The sequence below is a fragment of the Schistosoma mansoni genome (assembly GCF_000237925.1).
Source record: "Schistosoma mansoni, WGS project CABG00000000 data, supercontig 0150, strain Puerto Rico, whole genome shotgun sequence".
NCBI lineage: Eukaryota > Metazoa > Platyhelminthes > Trematoda > Strigeidida > Schistosomatidae > Schistosoma > Schistosoma mansoni.
This window is the reverse complement of record NW_017386047.1, coordinates 374,591-400,027: the sequence shown is the minus strand read 5'-3', so window position 1 is coordinate 400,027 and position 25,437 is coordinate 374,591. Positions and strand designations below refer to the sequence as shown.

Here is a 25,437-nt window from a genome sequence, read left to right as displayed (position 1 = left end):
ACTATCACAAAGTTGCGATTATGGAGACTGTTGAGTTTTGTTGAAATCATAAGCGAATAAAGTTTGACAACAATCAAAAATTTTGAAATCATTGGACTGTCATTATTTTATGACTTTATAAAATAAGAACAAGGCCGTATTCCAATTGCCTGTGATTTTATGGTTAACTTTTAATCACGTGAATCATCCACCAATCGAAATACGACTTTTCCAATCATAACCCTGTTCCAAATCAATGACGTTCGACCAGTATGAGCAGTCTAGCGTCCTTATTGGTCCCATGTCCGCCCGAACCCTTTTAATTGAGTCCAGAACACTAATTACAACTTCAGCTATGCGAATTCCTTTATTTCAAGCATACTCAGTTTATATACCAGACAGACAGACCGCATCACACCATGAAGTAGAAAATAATATTTGTACAGGATCAAGCCAAATGTGGCTGTGAATGTGGGAGACAATAATCAGTAAACTGAATATCATTTAGGGACAGTAAATCGTATCATAAAAATCTATAGGTCAAAATGAAACTTGTAATAAGATGAAGATAGATATACATAATCTAGTTACTCAATAGTTAAACAATAAGAATATATATAGAGTAATAGTCCATTAATAGGCCCCGGGATTTACCCGTACTTATCTCTTCACTAGGATATACCAATTATGTTTAAATACGGAACTCCTCAGTATGACGCATCCACAACTCCCATTTAGGAAATGGAAACCGCTGACAAATAGACATCTCGTAATCAAAAATATCTTTCTACAAGTACGGATATGTTGTAGTGATCATGACAAAGCCATATTTAAGTTAATCAATAGCGGAACACTTTGAACGGACCAAAATACTCATTACCTCCGGTACATTAATGAAGACTACTAAACTATGAGGTACCATCTTCAACACAATCCATTTTCACAAGAGTATTTAAATAGTTTCGTTAGTTTTTTCTGAACCATTTAAACTTGTGTCAATTTAAAGACAGCTATTTACTTACTCTGAAGAGGTGGCTTATATTAAGTCACGAAATACCGGAAATACAATTTTTCTACTGATTGCATCATTGGTGTAGTTGATAATTCACTGTTCTCTAATTGGCAGCATCTTCACGTCATATATTGATTGGGGCACCATGGCACAAGTTATAACATGATTTATTTTTCATCTATTTATGGTCACTACTCAACTTTCATTATATGAGTGATAAGTCTTGTTAATTAAACTCTATACTCAGTTCCTAAGCTAGTCTCGTAACCCTCAAGTTTAATCTACACAGCGATTTGAACACAAGAGAAAAGGCGCAAAATATGCGAGAAGCACTTTAATCCAAAGGTTCATTTATGTTCAGTAAATATAGGGTTTTTTATAGTATTTTAGAAGTTCTTTTGGTTTTTCTGAAAACTCTAGAATACTACTAAATATAGTAGCAGTGTAGTAATCAGCCAATCAGAAAGTGTTCACTTTCGTGATGTTTCGTGCAAAAACGTCTAGTCAACGATGATTGGATAAAATGCTTCTTAATGTTTACTGAATTTTTTTTGTCTACTGCGAGGAATCTTCTGGATCAGCCCAACAATGAGCCGTTCCGGATCTTACTATATACAAAAAACTTATGTATATCATAATGTATCTTTGAGATATATACAACAACATGTAGCTTTCATATTCTCACTCTATAATTAAGTCTAATTTAATCGTATCATTAAACATGATATAATTCAATACCTTATTCATTTTCATTGAAAAGATACTGAAATACCGTCAAATTCTTTCTTAATTGCTTGTTTTCTGTCCTCTCTAATGCACTTTTTTGTGCATATCTTTTTATACTACTTATAAATGAAAAGTAGTTGAATATTTGTACCAATTTTCTCAATACACATTTCTAGCTTCAATTGACTCATCATTTCAACTATGAAAATATTGAAATCTCCACAAAAAATCCCTTCTGATCTATAATCATATGCTCACTAGTAACTGACTTCACGGGATATTTACTTGAGTTTTACTGGGAAGCAGTGACCAGTGGAGTTCAACCAAGTCTGTTGTAGAGATATCAACTCACTGAAGAAAATTGTTGGACGGTTGATCAAACATCGTGGATTGGTTGAAGTAAGACATTAACACCATGGGATGGCGGCTCAGTTGTCTATCTTTAAGTGCTCTGGCGAGAGACTGGTAGGTCATGGGTTCAAATCTTGCGAGTGTGGGATCGTAGATGCGCACTGCTGAGGAGTCCCATAATAGGACGAAACGGCCGTCCAATGCTTCCAGGTTTCCGATGGTGGTCTAGCTTCAATTGACTCATGATTTCAACTATGAAAACACATTTCGTTGGTGAGTGATGTTTGTGAAAAGTATATTTTCTAGAAATTCTATGAAAACACTTCTTTTTGTGATTTTAATTCAAATGCTTTATTTCAATAGAATTCACTTCTGTTCTGATATACCAATTATTCGAATTTTACTATTCTAAAGCAAGGGTTTAATGTAGATTATAATAATTTAATAGTTGAATTCATGAGTCAATTTAAGCTAGACCATCATCGAAAACCTGAAAGCACTGGACGGCCATTTCGTCTTAGCAATTCACATCTACGATCCCGTCTCGCGGGATTCGAAGCAAGGACCTATTGGTTTGCTTATTTTTCTAGAACACCAATTTGTCTTAAATAGTTCCATCCACGACATTGTAATGTATTACCTTGTGACCCATAACATATCCTAAGTAACTTGTTTTCAACAAACTTCTTTATAAGATGACATTTTCTTCCAGATTGACTATTGTATGTTTAATGTTTAGAATTCTGCTGAAAATTCTCATACTAGAATGTTTCTTATTAGCTTAACAGTTGATTCTGCAATAGTGAAGTTTTAATACAGAATTTCATCAAATAATAGATAGAAGGGGTTTTTGTGGATATTTCAGTATTTTCATACTTAAGTGCTCTGGCGCAAGACTGGTAGGTCCTGGGTTCGAATCTCGTGAGTGTGCGATCGTGGATGCTCACTGCTGAGGAGTTCCATAATAGGACAAAATGACCGTCCAGTGCTTCCAGGTTTTCTATGGTGGTCTAACTTCAATTGACTCATTATCCTGTTGTAAGATATTTCGACTGATTTTTGATCAGTTTTGGTGGGCATATGTGTGAATTATCTCAATATGATCATCATGAAATAAGCTGTTATAGAGAAGACGGAATGTGGCGGTGAGATTTTAATTTATCGACGATGTTTTAGCAACAGTAGAATGACTTTGAAAATGTCCATCTAATTACTAGGGTTAAGTGAGGGTTATAAAATTGTGTGAGGAATTAGGATTAGGATTTACAGTTGAACGTTAAGGTTAGAAATTATATTCAATGTTTTCATCATGAAGTGATATCAGCTATAATGTCGAAATGGTATTTATCCAAATGAGTGGATGGATCTGGCTTCAAATCTTATGACCTGCTATCTTAAATCTGATTGGTTTGTTGACAAATTAGAGTCTTCGCTATTTGACTATCAAAAAACTCGAGGACAATCAATTTGTCTCATTTTGGACTCATGATCTCGATGTAGTTACACCCCAGAGCTAATGTTCACTTCTGTACTCAAATCCAACAACGTTCACTTCAAATACCAAGGTGTTATAATTTGCTGATTGGAGATGATAAATCTTCATTTATAAATTTTGAATTTCACACCTCTGTAAGCCATCTATTCCGCGATTAGAAGATTTAGGAATGCTTCATGAACATCATTCTTTGTGAACCTCTGAAGATTTTTCTATGAAATCGCTTGATGACTTGTTTACAGATGAAAAACATTGAACGCAACTCTAAAATTCTCTTATTCCGATGTTCACACAGAAAGTATCAAGACTTTGAAAATAGCACTCACTTTTATTACTCCTATGGGATTCAAGGACTTGAAGAGGAGAGCAGATAAAATCTTTCAGTACAGAAATACCTAAACGTATGAAGATGTTGTTTAAGTGAAATAAAGGATCCCTGGCATTTTCGTACAGAACAGTTGAAAACTACTCATGTCATTGGTATCCATCTCACGAATTCTAACTTTCTTATTAGAAAGGAAACTGAACGGCCACAAATTTACGGTCTTATCAACCAATAGAGATAACAGTACAGTTAGAAATGAATAGTGTATTTTTGATCGATAATCTAAATCACATTTACCATCACTTTACTTACACTCACGTGAATCATTCGGGTGTGAGAGTAAAAAAATCAACTGAATACTCACATTTAGTTTAGTACTCTATCGCACAATGTTCACAAACATGATGACAGTAGTTCTGCTAAAGGTGTTTGTATATATTGAGGGTAGGAGGAAGACGAAAGCGAGAGAGAGAGACGATAGGACACGATGTGATGATTACAAATATTTAAATTTTTGCATTTTTTACTGTACTTACTTACGCCTGTTACTCCTCGTCGAAGAGCATAGGGCGCTCACCAGCATTCTCCATCCAACTCTGTCCTGAGCCTTCCTTTCCAGTGCTTTCCAGTTGTTATTTATTCTTTTCATATCTGTTTCTATTTCCCGACGTAATGTGTTCTTTGGCTTTCCTTTTTTCCGCCTCCCTTCCGGATTCCAAGTTAGGAATTGATTTGTAATGCACATAGGTGATTTCGTTAATGTATGTCCTATCCACTTCCAACATCTTTTCCCAATTTCCTCTTCAGCTGGAAGCTGGATTGTCCTCTCCCATAAAACGCTGTTACTGATAGTATCCGGCCAATGGATGTTGAGTATTTTGCGTAGACAACTGTTTATAAATACTTGTACCTTCCTGATGATAGTCGTAGTAGTTCTCCACGTTTCAGCTCTGTACAGTAGAACTGACTGTCTTGACGTTCGTATTGAAGATTCTGATTTTGATGTTGTTTGACAGTCGTCCTGAGTTCCATATGTTCTTAAATTGTAGGAATGTGGTTCTTGCTTTGTCAATCCTCTCCCTTACATTTGTATCCGATTCATCTTGTTTATCAATCATGCTTCCTAGGTACGTGAATGATTCCACCTCTTCCAGAGTTTCTCCATCAAGTGTGATTGGGTTGGTGTTCTCCGTGTTGTATTTAAGAATCTTGCTTTTTCCTTTGTGAATGTGGAGGCCTATCGATGCGGAGGCTGCTGCTAAATTTGATGTCTTTATCAGTATTTATTTGTGTGTATGAGAGAGGAGGGTAAGGTCAATTTAAATTAATGCACTAACTAAGAATTCTCGAAACAGTGCAATTTAAGCCAAACAAAACTGGATGAGCACAAACGAACTTATTTTATTTGAAACTCTTATTAAGCGAGTAATCAAAGACAGAGAAATCATTAGTTCGTAGAAATACCACATCTGTCACAGATTAACTGAGAACCCGAATTCGTGTAATCAATTGTATTTCTTCTACTTAGTCTGTCTGACTTTGTATTAGATGTAGAATCTGTAGGATCTTAAATGAGTTCAACCGTGTTAGAATTAACAACTGAAAGTAGAACAGACTCACCTGATTTCTTGTTACGTATTCGGTTGTTATGACTGATTCGCATTCGAACAACAGATTTATTGATCTGTTTTAGGATGAGTAGTTTCTGTTTAAACAATCTCATCATTGTTTCTTTTTCATATGGTCTAGTAATTCTGCAGTCAAGGACTTTATCTACTCTTCACTCTGGGTCTTTGAATATCGCAACAGTGGTAGAATTGATGTTGATTTTCAAGGTTTTGAAGTTTTTTGATTGGACATGAGAAAGAAAAGGTACTTGAAAGTAGTGTGTAGTTTTTCACATTTCAATTTCGTAGGTAGCTAGTTGGCGTTTTTTTAGCGAGTTGGTTTTCTACGGGATGGGGTCGCTAACCCCATGCCCAACCCTCCTCCTTTACTCAGGCTTGGGACAGAAAGTAGCCCCCGGGGGAGCAATATGCCTACTCTCACCCTTTATCTTTCTCCTGATTATCCACTGGATCATGAAGACGTCAACATCTAGAGGAAAGCACGGGATACAGTGGACAGCTAGGATGCATCTGGACGATTTTGATTCCGCAGATGACCTGGCTCTTATATCACACACGCAACAACAAATGCAGGAGAAAACGACCAGTGTAGCAGCAGCCTCAGCAGCAGTAGGTCTCAATATAAACAAAGGGAAGAGCAAGACTCTCCGATACAATACAACATGCACCAATCGAATTACACTTGACGGAGAAGCTTTTGAGGATGTGGAAACCCTCACATATATGAGCAGGATCATTGATGAACACGGTGGATCAGATGCAGATGTGAGGGCGAGGATCGGCAAAGCAAGAGCAGCATATTTACAACTGAAGAACATCTGGAACTCAAAACAATTGTAAACCGACACAGAGATTAGAATTTTCAATGCAAATGTCAAGATAGTTCTACTGTATGGGGCGGAGACGTGGAAAACTACGAAAGACATCATCCAGATGATACAGATGTTTATTAACAGTTGTCTACTCAAGATACTTCGGATCCGTTGACCAGACACTATCAGCAACATTCTACTGTGGGAGAGAACAAACCACATTCCAGCGGATGAAGAAATCAGGAAGAAGCGCTGGAAGTGGATTGGGCACACTTTGAGGAAATCACTCATTTGCGTCACAAGACAAGCCCTCATATGGAATCCTGAAGGTCAAAGGAGAAGAGGAAGAGTAAAGAACACATTACGCCGAGAAATGGAGACAGACATGAAAAGAATGAACAAAAAATGGATAGAACTAGAAAAGAAGGCCCAGGACAGAGTGGGTTAGAGAAATCTGGTCAGCGGCCTATGCTTCATTGGGAGTGACAGGCGTAAGTAAGTAACTAAGTAAGAAAGGTAGCTTGTTAATGGGAACTCCATTAGAACCACTTCCAATAGTCAATAGGATAGCTTTCTTTAAGGTATATTTTAGTTTACCGGAACTATTATAGACATTCCACGCCTAGTGATAAGAACCTCACAGTTTATATTTAAAGATTTATTGTCTCTGATTAACATGTTACAATACTGAAGAATAGAAGGATTATGACTAACAAGACTTGAAACAAGAACATTGGTAGACATAAACGTAGCATCAGAATTCAATGACCTCAACTACTCAACCGAAATAATGAACTTGAAACCGGTAATGTTAACAATAATGTCTTCAGAAATACCGCTACTTCAGGGAAAATCATTTTCAATAGTAAACGACGAATTGAATTACCCAAGTTAATAGAATCGGAATTACAAAGTTTAGTAATAATTACAATGAAATGAACATTAGTTTTACAACCTAAATGGATGTATCCCATTTTAACCATATTTAAAGCAATTAGCATGATAAAATGTGATAATGTTGGTCCCAACCCTTATATTAGGATTATCGCATTAGACATAACAAGCTCAGGAAACATTAAGAAGCATTTTATCCAATGAGCATTTGATTAGAAGTTTTTGCGAGGAACATCACGAAAGTGAACACTTTCTGATTGGCTGATTACTACACTGCTACTATATTTAGTAGTATTCTAGAGTTTTCAGAAAAACCAAAAGAACTTCTAAAATACTATAAAAAACCCTATATTTACTGAACATAAATGAACCTTTGGATTAAAGTGCTTCTCGCATATTTTGCGCCTTTTCTCTTGTGTTCAAATCGCTGTGTAGATTAAACTTGAGGGTTACGAGACTAGCTTAGGAACTGAGTATAGCGTTCAATTAGCAAGACTTATGATTACATGAGTCAGTTTCAGTTAACGCGCAACAGACGATCGTACGCCATGGACTGGCTCATGCGGAGGTGGTCGCAATTTCACTCTTTAAGTGTTGACCGCATGGTGTGACTTCGAAGTTAGCTGTTGGTCACTTCATTTCCATCTCATTCAATTAGGCTCACAATCACTTGACACAGATCATTAACTTCGATGCTTCACACTTTCATGAAACAGTTTCATATGTATCTGTGAATTTAATGGTCTTGCAAAATCATTGAAATCTATGTTTGATGCTTAGCACTGAATATTTCAGAAAATGTGACATGTCTGGAGATAAAGTACTATTCCACAAAGAGAACAGAAACTCTCGCTGAAATTATTATATTTACTAGTACTTTGCAAGAACATTTGGTGCCCAACATAAGCTTTTAAAGTCTGTTAATATGAAACTGGTTGTATCAAAAACTGAGAAGCTGTTTCGAATTCCAATTGAATTATCTAATCACAAACTGTGTATGTTATATGAAATTAGCTTATTACTAATCGTTAAATGCCCATAATGATAATGGCTAGTCAATGACGATGGGGGTTTCGAACAGTTTGCTCATTAGTAAGAACATTTTTGAAGGCAATTCTTTAGCTACTAAGTAATAGTAAGTAGTTTGAAATATTACACAACAATTTTAAGCAAACGTAACTAGTTATTGCTCGTAATTTTGTTGGAAATATGATGATTAAAGCTACAATTCTTGATTATTAACCATCATGCATGAAAATATCATCATCCCTTATTGAATGTATTTTCAATCCATTAATAAACATTTGCTAGACAGGTTCATTAGTTGTACGAAGACCAACAACTGAATATCTCTTAAAGATATTCATATGCCTCAAACATCAACAAACTTCGATTCGTTTGAATAATCAATGATCAATTGTACGTTTTATTAAGACATAAAACAAAAACAAAAAGTTACAATCATGTAATTTGAAGGTGAACATGATCAGAATAATCAGATTTCATATTGGTGCATAATCTGATCACTGATATATCACATCAGTATGTTGCTTTGTGGAGATTGTAGTATTATCAAAGATGAACACACATTAATTAATCGATTGAAGTTAAACAATTAACACCGTTGGATACCGACTCAGTAATCTAGAGCTCAAGTACTGGAATGAGAGACCGATAATACTGGTGAGAATCAAGGATGTGGAATGGTCAATGAGCACAATAATACCTGTTAAGAACACTCACATATGAAAAAAGGTAAGGCCGACTAGACTAAAAGCGTTTGACATTGCCATTAGGATTAAGCTAGTTAAGATTATTATGATATTTGATAAGGTTTTTCGTGATCTACAACGATTGTTAAAAAACAAAATCCTCATGATCTTTGATTATGGAATCAACTGAATGCGTGTAGTTATGGAATCAAGAAGGTACGTTTCGTCATCCCTAAATGTATCTGCATACAAAACGTAAGCAATTGAATAATTTGTCAAAAACATTGGCATACGCAGCTTGAGCTCCATGTGTGATCAAATAAAAAACCGCGAGACTATAATTTATGGACGAGCCAATCAGAAGCGTTTTAGGGATTTCAAGGTCACGGCGCCCATTTCAGTACCGGTTGCTCAGTTTCGATCGGTTCACAGAGGATTTTGGAAAAGACTTGATAATTAAGTGGCTACTACAAATGAGACTACTAAGAAGTTCCTGTTATTGTAATTGCGTTAATTAAATGATCTGTGGACCTTGTGCAGACTACCGTGATGTTGTCCATCGATGTAATATATGTTGAAGGATGACGTTTGCTAGAATAGGAACTTTTATCGCTCGATCCAGATTGAGACTAAGGCATATTATAATAATTGCCGCAAACTTTATAATAAAAGCACCAGTAACATTGGCTGCAATAATCGCAGATGTTACTGAAGCTTCGGTTGTTCAGTGGTATGAATATTGTAGGGACATATCTATAATAAAAATGATAAACTTACACAACCGGAGTAGACACAAACAATAATGGAGCTATGTAGTCGAAGCTGAGAGAGTTTTTATGATCTTATCATGATTCCAGAGACCAACTATTATTAAGCCATATAGATGAGTTCCCCTACCTTATGCATTGCGATTGTAGAACCTTTGAACCCCTTTCTAACCTTGACATGTTTTTGGACTATGTAAAAGAAGTGTACCCACTCTAATCCTTTGGTATTGTATAATATATTTTTACTCCATAATATATGTCTTCCGATTGGCTAATATTTCTCAAGGTCTCTTATGATTCGTTCAAATGTCATCCGTAAATTATAGTCTCGTTGAAAAAAACAAGTGGGGATCTATATTCATAATTACGAAATAAGCGTCAGATATTGAAACTTTGTACTCGATTTACTTACATCGTACTGATTAAAACTGGAAATCACAATTTCTCCGTCAACTGAATTTCTCTTAACCTCGTTATTCTACTTTATATACATAAGCAGTTTTCAATAACTTTACTTACTAAATAATGCATGTAGACCCTCATGGAGGAGCATAGATCAACCAGCAACACTCTCCATCCAGATCTGTCCTAGACATTTTTTTCAGTTCTGTCCAGTTAGCATTCATCTTTCTTATATATGCTTTCGGATTCATGACGCAGTGAGTTCTTTAGTCGTTCTCTTTTCCGTTTCCATTCAGGATTCCCAGTCAGGGCTTGCCTCACGATGCCTTCCAACCACTTCAGTATTCAGCATTCGTAAATTCACGTATAAAATATGCAACATCATCAGAAGGTGGAACACGCGATATACTATTTGAATTCATCATTTCATATCTAACTGTTTCTATTACTTCCATACTATAACTAGCAATCTTCACTCTGTCCTTCGGGAAACAATTTAGTTTAATGTAATTTATGGGAAAAACTTGCCATGAACTGACAAAAATCTGATTACTTTTTCAACATACTAAATGACTAGTTACCTGTACACTAATAGACTAATGTGGAATCGAACAAATAAGATAAGATTCAGTTGTTTAGACATTTGATTTCACTCAGTTCATGATATTGTTCGATCACCATTTGATGTCGCAGACAATATCTAGGTTTAAGAGTAGGATTTCCATGGGTGTGTCTGTAGATGGCGTCGAGTCGAGTTTGATTATGATTACCACTACACTATGTTTATGAGCTCAAAAAAGACTTGGTCCCTTTGATTACTCGCAAAGCAGAAGGCTGTAATTGATCCAGGTAGAGTATGTTTACTAGCGATCTCGTGGTATCGAAAGGATACCGAGACGTGCCAACGAGTACAGGTAAAAAGGGCAGAGCGCAAGTGAGTTCAAAGCAAACAAGGCGGACGACCGAACGAAAAATGACTTTGATACAATTAAACAACAACGAGTACGATAAAACAATCACTGGTACAACTAGTTATAATAGTAATTGTTTCGATTATTCCAATCGTGTTCACGTCGAGAAAAGCCGGCCACTACATGTCTTTCAGTCACCCATTAAATAGTTAACATTATATGGATATTTCCAAAGTCTTTAGAGCTACTGAACATCTTCAAACGACAAATCTATTTGATTTTGGGACGATTATTTTTACATCAAATGTTCCCCACTTCTTTTGAGTATAAAGAATAATAACGAATCACGTCTCTCTCTCATTCTTCAACCACGTTACACTGAATGAACTTAAATGACTTATAAGCAAAGATGGATAGTGGCTAGCAAGGGAATCCGGGACGCGCATTTCGTCTTACTTGGGACTCGTCAGCCGGATATCCCCGCATCTGAGTTGATGTTCACTCAGTGGCTCGAACCCAGTAAGTTTCGCTTCAAACGCCATTGCCCTATCCAATCGGCCACTGACTCCTGATAGCCACCTTCTTGTGCTATGGGGTGAAGCGAAAAGTACTGGGTTCGAGTTCCAGAGTGAACATCAACTCTGAGATGCAGGGACATCCAGCTGACGAGTCCCAAGTAGGACGAAACGCACGTTCTGGATTCCACTGTTAGCCACTATCCATCTTTAATTACAATGCTTGTGAATTAAGGCTATATTGAGGCAATACGCACAATATGCACATATGCCAATTATAGACTGACCAGTTGCAGTCCTAAACATCGATAGGAAGATTCAAACAAACAATATTAAATGAATTTAAATGACATGTTTTGATAACGTACGATCACTGTCTCCTGATCTGATAATTTTTACATAGTAAGTTAAGATTGTCTGCACTGTGCTACTCAATTGTAAAACACCGATTACATTCAACTTCATCAACACTGTGTTTTATATTTCGAACATGGCAGGGACTTTTCATTTATAACCACAATATATGTGATAGAAATTAGATGTTTTGTTATCGATGAAGCATATCTTGAGGTAGGATGAGGAATTTTGAAATTCTATTATTGCGCCATTTTTGTTGTATTCAAAAGTTAGATCAAGGACATCACTATGTGATCATTTCTCCAGTAATGATAATGTCGGTTTTCCTTCAGTTATAATTTGACAAATGATACACACTGTCTACATGTTATTTACTTACTTACGATTGTTGTCCCCAATCTAGCATAGGTTGCAGACTAGCATCCTTCAACCCTATCTGTCTTGGGCCATCCTTTCTAGTCCTATCCAATTGTTTTTCATTCTCACCATATCTCGAGGTAATGTGTTATTTGGTCTTTCTCTTCTCTTTCGGCATTTGGGATTCCATGTGAGAGCTTGCTCTGTGACGGATTTGGGTGATTTACTCAACAGGTGTCGTATTCGTTTCCAGCGCTTCTTCTTCAATTCCTCCTCCTCTGGAATCTTGTTTGTTCTCTTCTACAGTAGGTTGTTGCTGATAGTGTCTGGCCAACGGATCCGAAGTATTTCGCGCAGACAAGCGTGAATAAACACTTGTGTAGTTACACAAGTTTCCGCCTCATACGGTAGAACTGTCCTGACACTTGTATTCAAAAATTTGTATTTGAATTATTGGTTTCGCGTTGTGGTTGTGTTAGTCATATATTTGTTCATCAATCTCTTTCACAATGATCTGAATCAGGAGTCAGGAATGAAACCGATTAGTTTGACTCGTCTTCAATGTCCCTCTCTCGCTTGTCAACTAATCAGGTGATAGAATTTATTATGTCTTTCTGCTCAAAGCCGTTTGTTTCAAGTGGAATTCACTCATTTCTAGCCTCGAGATCAAGTCAGTCAGCCTATCGTGTCTAGATCATAACGTGTATTGGGACAAGTTATCTCCTGTGTACTATTGGGTATACAGATCAATGAGGTGACAAAATCAGTCGATCATTTCATTGCACTATACTGCACGTGACTGAAATCGCTAGTTTTAGGCTCTTGCAGCGTTCCGAATTATGTCTCGAAATAGGGCTAGGTATCTGTTTCCTGTGTATTTATTCGTTCTCAAGGTGACATCAGTCTGTCTTGAATAGATCACTCGTTACATATCACTATAGGTAAATAGCATACATCAACAAACAATAATCTTCATAATTATCATACAGACTACTTAACAAATATAGTAACATCTACATGAAATCATCAATATAAAGAGAACGTGATTGAACATGCTTATGAAAGATAGAGGATGATCATGTACCAGATGAATGTTATGGAATTACTGAATGATGGTGTTTTGGATGTTACTTAAATAATGAACGTTAATCATTTCAGTAGGAAACATACTTCTCTGTAATGACAATATGAATCTTATAGTTTAATGGAACCAGAATAATAATAAAAATGATATTTCTTTAACTAGATAGGAAATATCGTTAACGATAAAGAGTACCTTAATTGAACTGAAGAAGAAAATATCGATCTATATCTGCTACAATGTTTTCATATATTTGATTCACCGTAAGATTTATCTTCATCAAAAATCTTCAATCGAAATAACAGAGATTTGAATTCTTTGACTGATGTGCATCTCTCTTGTAAACACTCAATCTTAAACACATGTACTTTGCAATAATCCTCGACGTCTATTGGATCGTTCACTAAGACCAGGTTCCTGGACGAGAACCAGTAATTGTTTCCTTATACTTGCTTGTATGCTCTGAAACAACTCCTAGATTATGTGGGTAGTATTTAGTAAATTTGTTTGATTACACTGGATGTATTCTCCATATGTGTTTCGACAATAAAAAGTGGTCTTTTGCAAATTTTCCACCGGCAGCAAAACTTTCATACTGGATAATGCTTTCAAATAAGTAGACTGACAATTTGGCGACTTCACTTCTCTTCAAAGTGAGGTTTAAGAGATATTCGTCTACCAACTAAAGGACAGGTATAGTGTACAGTAGTTCACTGAGTTCTACTTTGTGGTTGTGAAACGTCGCTCTTAGATATAGGGTATATTCGCAGGTTGCTAGTAACAGGTCACATATGTTTCCGCAACATTGGTCCTATAAGTTGAGACCATGGAATTGGTGATTCCGTGGTTAGTATGGCAAGACGATTGACAGGAGTGTGAATTTTTATCAACTGACATTACCAGGACGTGTTACGTAACCTCATGTAACGAATACCCTTACGAGCAATGATGGGTGATATACGAGTAGGTTGAATGGAAACTGAGGATGATAGAATCATGAGATGGAATCAGTCCATGGAGATACTGACTGTTGAACTGAGCCATGTGTGTATGTGATGACTTGCTAGTTGGGCTCTGCTTGATTATCGTAACCATTCGTTATAGGCTTTCGTGACATACCTCAGATTCATTATGAATGCCACAAGTTCATCCACTCTTTGTCTCTCTTAGATCCTACTTCTCAATCTAAATATAACGAAATTTCTACTCAGATCGTATGTTTGATGGCTAATATTTTCTATCATCACTGACAATGTTGCCTCTTATACAACTCTTAAACTTACTTGACAATTTCATGTTGTTGAAGTATGGTAACTTGTCAAATCTATTTAGTACGTTTATGTTCAATGCTTTATTCTAGTCAACTAACATCAACCAGTCTGTGAATATAGACAAACACGGAGTATAATATATAGAATTAGAAATGTTAGTCGGAAACACAACATTCTATCCATGCACAAATTGAGATTTAGAACGTATCTAGGATGTTTGAATTGAAATATGCTGATTTAGAATACTACTAACCTATTGAATGACCAGTAATACATGTTGTTCAATAGAATTTAAGTTCAAGCCAGTCAACTTTGTCTCAACTTATCAGCACTATCAAGGACAATATGCATCACAATAATATCATCAATTATCTCCAACAATTACTTAGTTTGCATTGAATAATATCTACAGATGTTTTCAATTGACTGACTGTAGTTGACCTCTATCATTATAATCTTTAATCTAATGCGATAATCTTTACACGTTTTTATGTTTGGCTAGCATAACCCTAATAAAGAAAAAGATAACCTGTGCAGGAGACTTTATTTTTTTGCAAACATTGTGCACTAAACCAATATGCACTTTAAGTTATTCAAATCTCCACGCATTACTACATTAGAAGCCACAACTGAATATGATAGAATAAAATAAATGTGCTTAGAAATGGAATCCGGTATACACGTTTCGAAATCAGTCAGATGATATTACATTCAATAATTCTGATGTTTACACCGACATGCACTACTGTGGACTCTAGTAATGGAAAACAATGTCGTGTTTCAGACCTAATTTCTCAGTTATGTTCAAGATGTATAAAGCAACAAATATTTATAGCGACATCTGAATCGTTTCCGAAAGCCTTGGAAAAACAGGGAATCACATGGGCATCTCCAGGTGACAGAGAGAAACTCGAATTTAACTGATCGAAGATATGACCGATCAGAATTGAGTTTCAAGTTATATCCATTGGTTTCCAATTACCCCAGTCAAAAAGGAGAGTCCATTAGGAAGTAAATGCCCCATAACAAACAATCCAAAACCCCTGACTAAAGATCAGTGTTAAGGTTTCCGATCAAAACTAGATGATATCGCTAACTAATTACACTCCACATCATCATTCAACTCAAATAATTATCATATCAAACAAGTGATCAAGTATTGTACGGATTGATGATAATGGTGGGAAATTCAGGCGCCTTCAAGCTGACAATCTAATCAGGAACACATCAATTAGTTAAACAACGTAGGTAATTTAATCCAAGGATGTTACTACAAACAATGAGGATACATCGCATGATTCACGCTCAACCGTTCATGTATGAACAGGCTTATTCACACAAATCTGATGCTAAATTAAGACAAATTATATCAAGCAATAATTCCGTCTTCACTAAGTATTGTTTGTTTAAATCTTCCCATTGATGTTTGGTACTGCAACTGGTCAGTCTCTATTCGGCATATGTGCATACTGCCTCGATTTAGCCTTAATTCACAAGCATTGTAAGCAAAGATGGGTAGTGGGTAGCAGTGGAATCCAGAACGTGCGTTTCGTCGTATTTGGGACTCGTCAGTTGGATTTCCATACATTTCAGAGTTGATGTTCACTCTGAGACTTGATCCCAGTACCCTACATTTAATTAATTCTGTCTCCCTTAAACTAACATTGTGGTTAGCTGATAAACTGGAACAGATTAGGAAAGATCCAAATGCATTCAGTATTGAGGACAGTTTTGGACTTTGAGAAGTAGTAGACCCAAATAGATATATCAAATAAAATAACGACTTCACACGATCAATCTTCGAAATACCGATATTTCGTTAGAAGAAACAGTTGGTGGTACTAACCAATACTGATAACGCGACCCGATATCACTCCTACAATTCAAACGGATACTAAATCTATGTGTATTGAATGTTGCATGAGCTCAGCTTCTGCTTGCAGATGATGATTACTCAACTCAGCTTCGTTGGCTGAAACGCATGCTCCTTACAATCTCACCATGCCAGACAGATTCGGTGGAGTAAATCCGAATATTTTGAGAAGCTATTCAACCTCGTTTGAAAAGTTAGATGCAAAGACGTGGTTATAGTAAGAGATGATATTGATCCACATACAGTTAAACCACACCAAACCTAAAGAGACTTTTGTGGATATTATTGTATTGCGTTGAGCAAACAATTCTATTCGACGTTTGTGCTGATGATGTCATTCAGAAGATCGATGAAAGCTCCACGATCATACCATACGGCAAAGAGACAAAAACTCCATCAAAATCATCCATCTGAGCTAGAAATCTCCAACATTATCTCAAAAGCAGAAAATGGTGATCGTCTACTGAAACTAAACACATACGATCGTTCATTTCTAACAAGCCTCAACTTTAAGCATAAGATAAAGCACTGCTTTTATTGACAACTCACACAATCGACCCGTCGATGCACTCAACTAGATCATGTTGTCATGAGCCACCGTTGGAGAGCCCCGATTGAAGTCAGTTGCTCACTCGAGAGTATATGTTTAAACTCGGATCATTCACCAGTCGGTGCACGCGTTTGTCTGCATCTTACTGGAAATAGGAAGGCTAAGACAGGCTAACCCTGTAGTATCGACCTAATGACCAAATATCTTTGAACACGTTAGTGATATCCGCTTAAGAATGTTGATCTATCAAGAAATTCACTTGCCAACCTAGAATACTCAGAAGGTGCAGTTCTATTTGGTGGAGACGCTAACAAAGTGCTGGGTCTTCCGATCATCCTTAACAACGAAACAAGCATCATTGAGATCCCATTCTAGCCCTCCAAATCCAAATTGTTTCTCCAGATATGATTTGCGTCGTCGACCGAATTGAAGATAGTGAAAAAAGTAGTAGAACACATTAACCACTTCACGTATTCCGAGAGTCTTGTCAGTCCTGCTGGTCTTGTGTCTTATGAAGTCTGAGCAACGATTCGGGAGACCCACCTGGCTTTCGCTAACTTGCGCCACTTGCTATATGGTCAAGATATCTGTCTGCCAGTCAGACACCAAATTAGCCGAGTAACAGTTCTCGGTATTCTCCTAAAGCAAATCTCTTGTAATGGATTTCGATTATTGATCATTATTAGTTATTCAAACAGTAACAATTAGTGAATTTCGTTTTATTATTATGACCACATTCATATTTTTATGAACGTGTACTCTAGGTCACCTGGCAACCTGCGAACACATCTCTTTCTACCTCAAATGTGATTTGCCTGAATATCGTCCGAAAAATTATTCTCATCCACATACATGAGCGAGCTCGAATACTTTTGTTAGCCTGTGTATTGCCTAACTGCGCCTTATTTGACTTGACCATAGATTTGCTTACATACACACATTTGTTCACTGCTTCAAAGTCAATCGATTTTTTGCCCCCAAATGCCCTGGTACGGCCTACAGTGGGGAGAGTCCGCTCTCCCTCTCGAAATGCTCTCACATGGCCAGCGAATATATAGCATCTGCCAGGGAAGTCCTACTCACTGCCTTCTCTTGGCATTACTGTTGTTTACGAAATTGAGAGCACGAAAAGCGAATGTCCGGCGCTATAACCGGGTTGGTGGACAAGGCGAGTCCACTTAGGGGAGTTGGAAAACCCTGATTCCAAACCAATGGTGCACATGGGCTCCAGTATCCTGAGGGAACAAATGGCGCACGAATCAGTCGTTGATCACCGGCTACCATGAGAATGCATCTCCTCATGATGCTCCACTGCCTTGTGGATTAGATCTTTCGGTCAAAGGCTCCGGGTGTGGGCCCCTAAGAAAACCACCTGCTTCAGTTTGGGCACCTGGGCAGTATCACAGCCCTCAAGCAAATTGAATAAGATTTGTATGGCGCATATGTATCTGGTGCTTCCTTGTACCAATATTTATGTGTTTAAATAAAAAATAAAATTATAGCTTTGTTATCCATGCTCTCCGCTATCAAATTATAGTCGCCGCTTCCTATTTCATTCTGATTTCAAACGTTTTTGGTTAACGAAGCAAGGTCATTACACTTCCCTATGGGTATGAAACATGGACATTAAAAGTAATGGATACTTGTATGCTATTAGTTTTCCAGGTATTGTTCGTGTATTTTTGGACAACGGAGTGAGCAGTGCCGGGGTTAGGATCGAGATATCACCTATGAATAGCAAACCGACTGATGAGGCAGATATGTTTATCAACTAAGATGAATATACAGTGTGTAGAATGTGCAGCTATTGCCCATCTTAATTGATGATTTCGTCAGATGAACGACAATCTGCAAGAAAATCAAGGGCGGCCAAACCAAAACATATCATCAGTCCATGAAGTCGTAGACAATGGAAATGAACAATGTTAGTAGGTGTAGACTACCCGGTTCGGTTACATATGGTCATCATCACCGATTGTAAGAGACTTTTAATGATGTGTCTAAATGTAATTTGAGATTTTACAGGTGCTTCGATTCACCATCATCTAAGTTCTAAGCTTCGAAGTAGAAGTGTATTGAGATAGCTGGATAAGTGCTAGTGATGGCGTGAGTGACGAGATTTTTGGCGCCTTCGTGATGTTAGTCTGGCTGTCAAAATGTCGGATCTACAACGTGTCGATTAAAGCAGTCATGTTCTATGTTTGGGAAACCTGGCCTCTCCAAGCTGAGAACGTTAGACCACACTCTGTGTTTGATCATCGTTGTCTCCGAAGGATTGTTGACATCCAGTGGTAACACCATGTTAGTAGTGCAGACGTTCGGCATCGTGTGTTCGGGCACAGCGACGATAATTCAATTAGTGCACTATCTTGAAACATCGAATTAGGTGGCTTGAACCTGTTCTACGGATGTCGTCCCAGAGACTTCCACGTCGTGCATTATTTGCCGACACTGAGACTAGTTGGAAAAAGCGGACAGGTGGTTAACGTTTGACATGATGTCGTGGTACGAAAAAAAGCTGCACACGACTGGCTTCTGTCAGTCATTCACGACTCCCCGGTTGGGATCCTAGAAATGATGCAACAAAGTCGCTAGTGACGTTATCAGATATGGCTCAGAATAGAAGTCTATGGCGATCCTACTGTAACTTTCACTTTCCTCATAGAGAAGGCCGTAACTTCCTTGACTGTAAGGCTCCTTTTTGATTTTACCTTTCTGTTTCTCTCATTACTACCATACACTAATTTGTGGTCGTTATTGTACTTTGTACGATGCCACTCACGAGGAGTTCATTGATTTGTTCACAATCATAATTTTTTATTGCAATGAAACATATGATCACAAATAGAGCGATTATTACCCACAAAGCAAATCAAGTTGACACTTTGATCAGTGACACCTAGATCTCGGAACGTGAACATTCGACGCCAACCCTAACCGCCAGAATCCTTAACAAGACAAATAAGTTTATCTCTAGATGCCATTCTCACCTCCTCTTATCTACGTGGTACAGCTGAAGTAAACAACACAATAACTGACTAATAAAATTATATTTGGTGAAAAGCATTTGAAATTAACTGGAAAGATAGATGATGTACATAGCTGAATCAATGTTCCACTTAATTACAACCAAATTCTTCTTGGTCAATAACGGACTAAAAGATTAAACTCAAGCAAACCAGGAAAATACCAATAATTTCCTGTAACACATCGACTGAATATCATTATATAATCATTTTTCTTGTCATCACTATCACCAGTCATTCGATCTAGCATGAAATCGAAATTCTTTGTGTCTGCAGCGTATGCTATGAATAACAGACCAGCATCTCCAGATAGAGTTCCATATGGTTGAGATTGTCGAACAATTTCGTATTTCTTTTTAGCTTCAAATTCCTCAGCTACCATCATGAGATGAAAACAACAGTCATTCAAAATTATAATAAAACGTCAAGACAAATCTTACTCTATTCAACAAATGAGATGTGAATGCCATATATATCTTCAATATAAGAATAAAAATTCAACTCGATGGAACCGAGGTTTCTTACAAATAGGCTCAATGAGAAAATCATCCACAAACCAGTGAAAATCATCAACATTCAAGTGTGGAAGTGAATGCTGACTAATCTAACATTGGGTAAGATCAGTAGAATTTCAGTATTAATTCATAAAGATTGATCAAAAGCAAGCGAATTTCTACATTCTTTATTCCAGAATGTTACATTTCTAACATTAAAATATATATGGGAAATGTCAACGATTTATCAAGTTAGTCTCAGAAATGTGGACGGCTGAATGAAAAGCACTGGGCAAATGCAGAACCTAACTGATCCTCGATGTACTCCCTCCTTGGCAGATTAGTGAATACGAACTTCTAAAGAAAGTCAGATGTAGATGAGACATCTCTCAATAGCAATCTGGGGTTTACCTATAAGTAAGTATTGACTTTAAAACTAAAGCATTTGGGAAAAACGTTTTATGCAGTAATGAAACACTGCAAGGAATATACACATACTAGCCTATTATAAACATGTTAGAAGTATTGCTTACATCCAACCATTCTGGCAACATGTGATGTATCCGGTTTTCTTATCAACTCATAGCTATCTTTTATAGTTCGACCAATCCATTCTTCTTTTGTCTTATCTACAAAATAAAATATGTGGAAATAGACTCTCATGGCATTTCTCATGATTATTTTCAATCATCTATTGTTTATTTTGTTTAAAGAGAAATAGAAAGAAAGTGTGAATACACTTTGAAATTTCTACTTCTGACATCCACATAAGGTGATATATTCATCGTTCTTCTCACTTAGAAGTGTTGGTGGATCACAGTTTCACATTATTTTACAGGGTTATTACGATTCTTGCTTGAGTACCATCTACGGTATACACAATCAAGCAGTTACTTTTTTAGAAGACACAATCACGAATAACAAAGTGGACTCAGAAATTTGGTTTGTTGCAATAAATCTTGATAAACCTGGTTGGGCTCATCTAAACTTACAAAACATGTGATTAATCATCCAGTTTGAGCGTTGCGTCTGTCTTTTTCGGATATCAACACTGGATTGAATAGTCATGTTGCATTACAGACACAAATAAAATTTACACTGCCAACTAAATGGATGAGATTATCCTTGTTTGGAACTAGTCACAGGAACCAACTTAAATTGTTATCAGAGATCAGAACACATCGGTATGAAATAAACACTGATCCATACTTACATTTGGCTTGGATGTGTATACACATATGACTGCCTAGTCAGATAACTAACCCACTATAAAGGATCATGCATAGAATGCCATAACCATATATGAATGAATCGTAAACATTATTAGCAATAGTTGATTAAGAGAGGATGTGTTTGTTTAAAACTACACATTTCATTACTACTCCAGATCACCAAACACAGATTTTATGACCAATAAGATGTTGTTATTTATTGAGTGACAACTAGTTTATTTACAGTATTTTTATCACAAAGCTATCGCTGATAATTCACGATTACTTATCTCAGTTGACGTTTTCATTAAGATATATCTGGAATCCAAAGTCCCCTGATGCTTTCTGTGGGGATCTAAACTGCATTATCCATCAGGAAAATCAACTTAATATAGAATGACAATAGTTCATCCAAGCAGTTGAGCTATAAAGCAGAACAAACGCAGTCTGAAGGGTTTCTCAGTAATATAGAATAGTTCATTCAACTTAAACTGAAGACGGAAATTTCGATTAATCAACCATAGATGCATACTATTTATTCAAAACTATATTTCTTACCAGCTGTCTTATAAAGCAAACTCATATTGTGAACCCATTTCTGAACAAGAGCGTAACTTCCACCAGTTCGTTTGTTGATCGCCACCTCAGCTCGTTCGTCCAAACACTTGGGGTTCGCTGTACCTTATTACAAAATAGGATACATATTAAAATGTCAAGCTTATATTGCATCAAAACTAGTTTTCATTATATGTGATGTGAGACGTTGACCTCGAAATTTTCACTAGTAATGTATCTTGATCACATAAGTGGTCATCGTGATCTAATCGATTTCAACATGTGAGTAGATGAAAGCTAGTTAGCAAAAGTGCCACTGACTTAATGACACTACATAAACCTAGCACCAATCATACATAATCAAACTCAATACTCATGTAAACCAAAACTTGTTCCTTATTAGTTTTGACCATGAATATTTTTGAAGGCACATCATAGAAATAACGAAACAATTGATAAGAACTTGATAGGTATATTACTCATTCTTCATAGAATATGCATTGATTTTACACCAAGCAACCAATCTAAACAAAATAGGCAACTTTGATGTTTTCAACCGCGGCAAACTCAAAAAAACATCTAGTCTCATTACAAAGGAAGATGACATCGACTGATTCTCAAGGTACTTCCAATCAAATATGTTTTTATTTGTGAGAAAGATACTAGAAACCACTAAGTAGGTTTGGCAGATTTATGGCTTTCGAACAAAACTCACTTTCAAAAGAGAGATTATTCTTGAATGCACTTAATGGCCCGAAAATTAGACTAAATAGTTAAAAACTCTGCAATTAGGAACACATTTTTGATGGACATAATCGACTAAACTACTTTTATAACCAAAGGATTCTTTACACCTATATAGGTCGCACATCTTTCTACATACAATTATAACATAATTCAATGACTAACATAAAAGTACGATATACTTAATTGCATACCATCAACGAATCCACTTAAATCACGCTCATCGTGATACATCCAACCGTAAATATCTTCAAATTTATCCACACATCCAGGCGGCATATTCTGAATGATGGATTTTGCCAAATCAAACAACATGCCATGATCATTACACTTTGCATGGACAAATATATCACCACCTACAACAATAATAAAAAGTTGTTCCTGAGTGAAAGTTAGAAGTATACGGTTAATGAATAGTATGTTCCGAAACATCAAGCTACTTAGATCACATGTGATTACACTATAATGCGCCAAAAGCATCCTAAACCCAATAAAAATTGTTCTGAAAGTCATATAAAATGCCCACAAAACTTTAGACAGTTGAATTAAAGACTATTTTACTCATTTGAATCGTGACAGTGAATCTGGAAAACGAACAAATAAGTAGAACCGAACTTACCTGTTTTGGGAAGTTTACCAAATTTTCCAGATCTTTCTCGATATTCATAGCTTTTGATACCCCTGAGTCGGAAACCAGGACTGATTTTTCTGAAATAGTCGATTCCGAAACCGACACCGTATAGAATCTCGTCGTATCTTCCACACATGTGACGTGAACAAATCTGACTAACATACTTCTACAATGAATGAACAAAGCATACACAGCATGTCGAGTAAGTACCGTATTGAATCACAAATGACCACAAAGCTTGAAATATATACAGTACAATTTCAGTATCCAAACAGTTAATGTGTACAGATCTCTCTATACATGCAAAACACTTATTTTTAAGACAGCTTTAGAATGAGCTCAAAACAATAAAGCCAGTCATTCTCAATTACCATCCATTAAAGCCTAACTCAATGATATTCGTATTATGTTCAAAAAGATGAATGTTTTTATTAAGTTACATCATTAGCTTCAACGTTGATAATTTTAGAGGGAAATACGTTTAGTACAATATAAAAGCAATGTAATGACAGTACAGTTTCGAACAGGAACACTAATAAGGATAACAAACAATCCCAATCTATTTTATGCAGATTTTATATTGTTTGATTTCATATTCTGTAAAACGTCAGCGAGATAGCACTAGTTCGTTATGTATTTATGATTGATTCCAAGTCATTTCGGATGCAAAATGGTGGATGTACGTTCTTCCAGGATGAAACACGGATATGATAATCACAATTTTCTTCATTATGTTTTACAATACATGAACCTTGTTTGTTAACCGATCTCTACGTTACACGTTTGCCAAATTATACGAGACTTTAACTCCATTCTCACACTATTGATTGCATTTTCTCATGATGCACTTACGCCTGAAGTGAAGATCGAAAAGGCAACAGAAGCCTGACGAAACATCCTTACGCAGAACATAGTTGAAAACCATCTCAAATAATTTTTATCTACATAAAGAAACACACTTGCCTGTACACAAATACAGCATAAAATTGAAAAGATTCAAAATTATCTAAAATACCTCGATTCTTTTAATGGATCTCAAACATTCTCGCGATGCTTTGGAATTTAAGTGGATTGTAAGATACAAAGCATGAGATTTAATATCACTAAGAACCTAATGAAAATACAATATTTACGAAATGAGCAAAATTACTGATTGTTGAGGAACAATATGAAGGAAATCTGCAGTCGCAAATTTCGAGTTTCCGTTTGAAGAAATAAAATTCAAATTGCAACTGAATAAGAAACACAAGAAGCACGCGAAGTTCCACACGCAAATATTCATATTTCCTTAGCACTTGAAGAAGACCTAGAATAGAAAATCATATCTGTTTTCCAAAACAACATACCCGAAGTGAAAACAACTGTAAACTGCATGACCCTGACTTTCGAATTAGTTCAAATACTTTTAATCGACCTTCAACATTTTAAACTTTAATCCAATATACAATGTCTTAATAATCAGGTAGCATCAGTCAAATGAGTTGGTTAATTTATTTCCCCCATGTCATGATACATTATCTTGTTTTTGATAATCATCTATCAGAATATCATTGTCATTCAACTTCAAAATTCGTTGTAAATTTGACAGTTATTTGTGACAACGAAATTTAATGATTTTAATACATAACGAATATCCTGTAATATTTTAGGTAAGCCTTACTGTCACGTGATTGTATTGAACCGGGATGGCCCTTAATATAACTATCCGTTTCTCAGTCACTGACTCGGCCTTATTGGCCTCTGAAATCGACCATGAAG

The 25,437-nt window shown here is 36.4% G+C and overlaps 1 protein-coding gene across 1 annotated transcript in view; it reads right to left on the bottom strand.

The window, feature by feature from the left end:
- Positions 1-25,051, bottom strand: part of Smp_160560 (hypothetical protein) — a 61,394-nt gene extending 36,343 nt beyond the window's left edge. Inside the window, exons 1-8 of the mRNA XM_018798797.1 lie at positions 25,026-25,051; positions 24,830-24,985; positions 24,695-24,790; positions 23,668-23,845; positions 23,243-23,404; positions 22,308-22,430; positions 21,072-21,167; positions 20,198-20,419 (exon numbers count right to left, since the gene is read on the bottom strand). Of these exons, the coding sequence (XP_018646657.1) occupies positions 20,198-20,419; positions 21,072-21,167; positions 22,308-22,430; positions 23,243-23,404; positions 23,668-23,845; positions 24,695-24,790; positions 24,830-24,961 (1,009 nt within the window). The 5' untranslated portion in view covers positions 24,962-24,985; positions 25,026-25,051. The remainder of the gene's footprint in view (positions 1-20,197; positions 20,420-21,071; positions 21,168-22,307; positions 22,431-23,242; positions 23,405-23,667; positions 23,846-24,694; positions 24,791-24,829; positions 24,986-25,025) is intronic.
- Between the last annotated feature and the right edge of the window lie 386 nt (positions 25,052-25,437).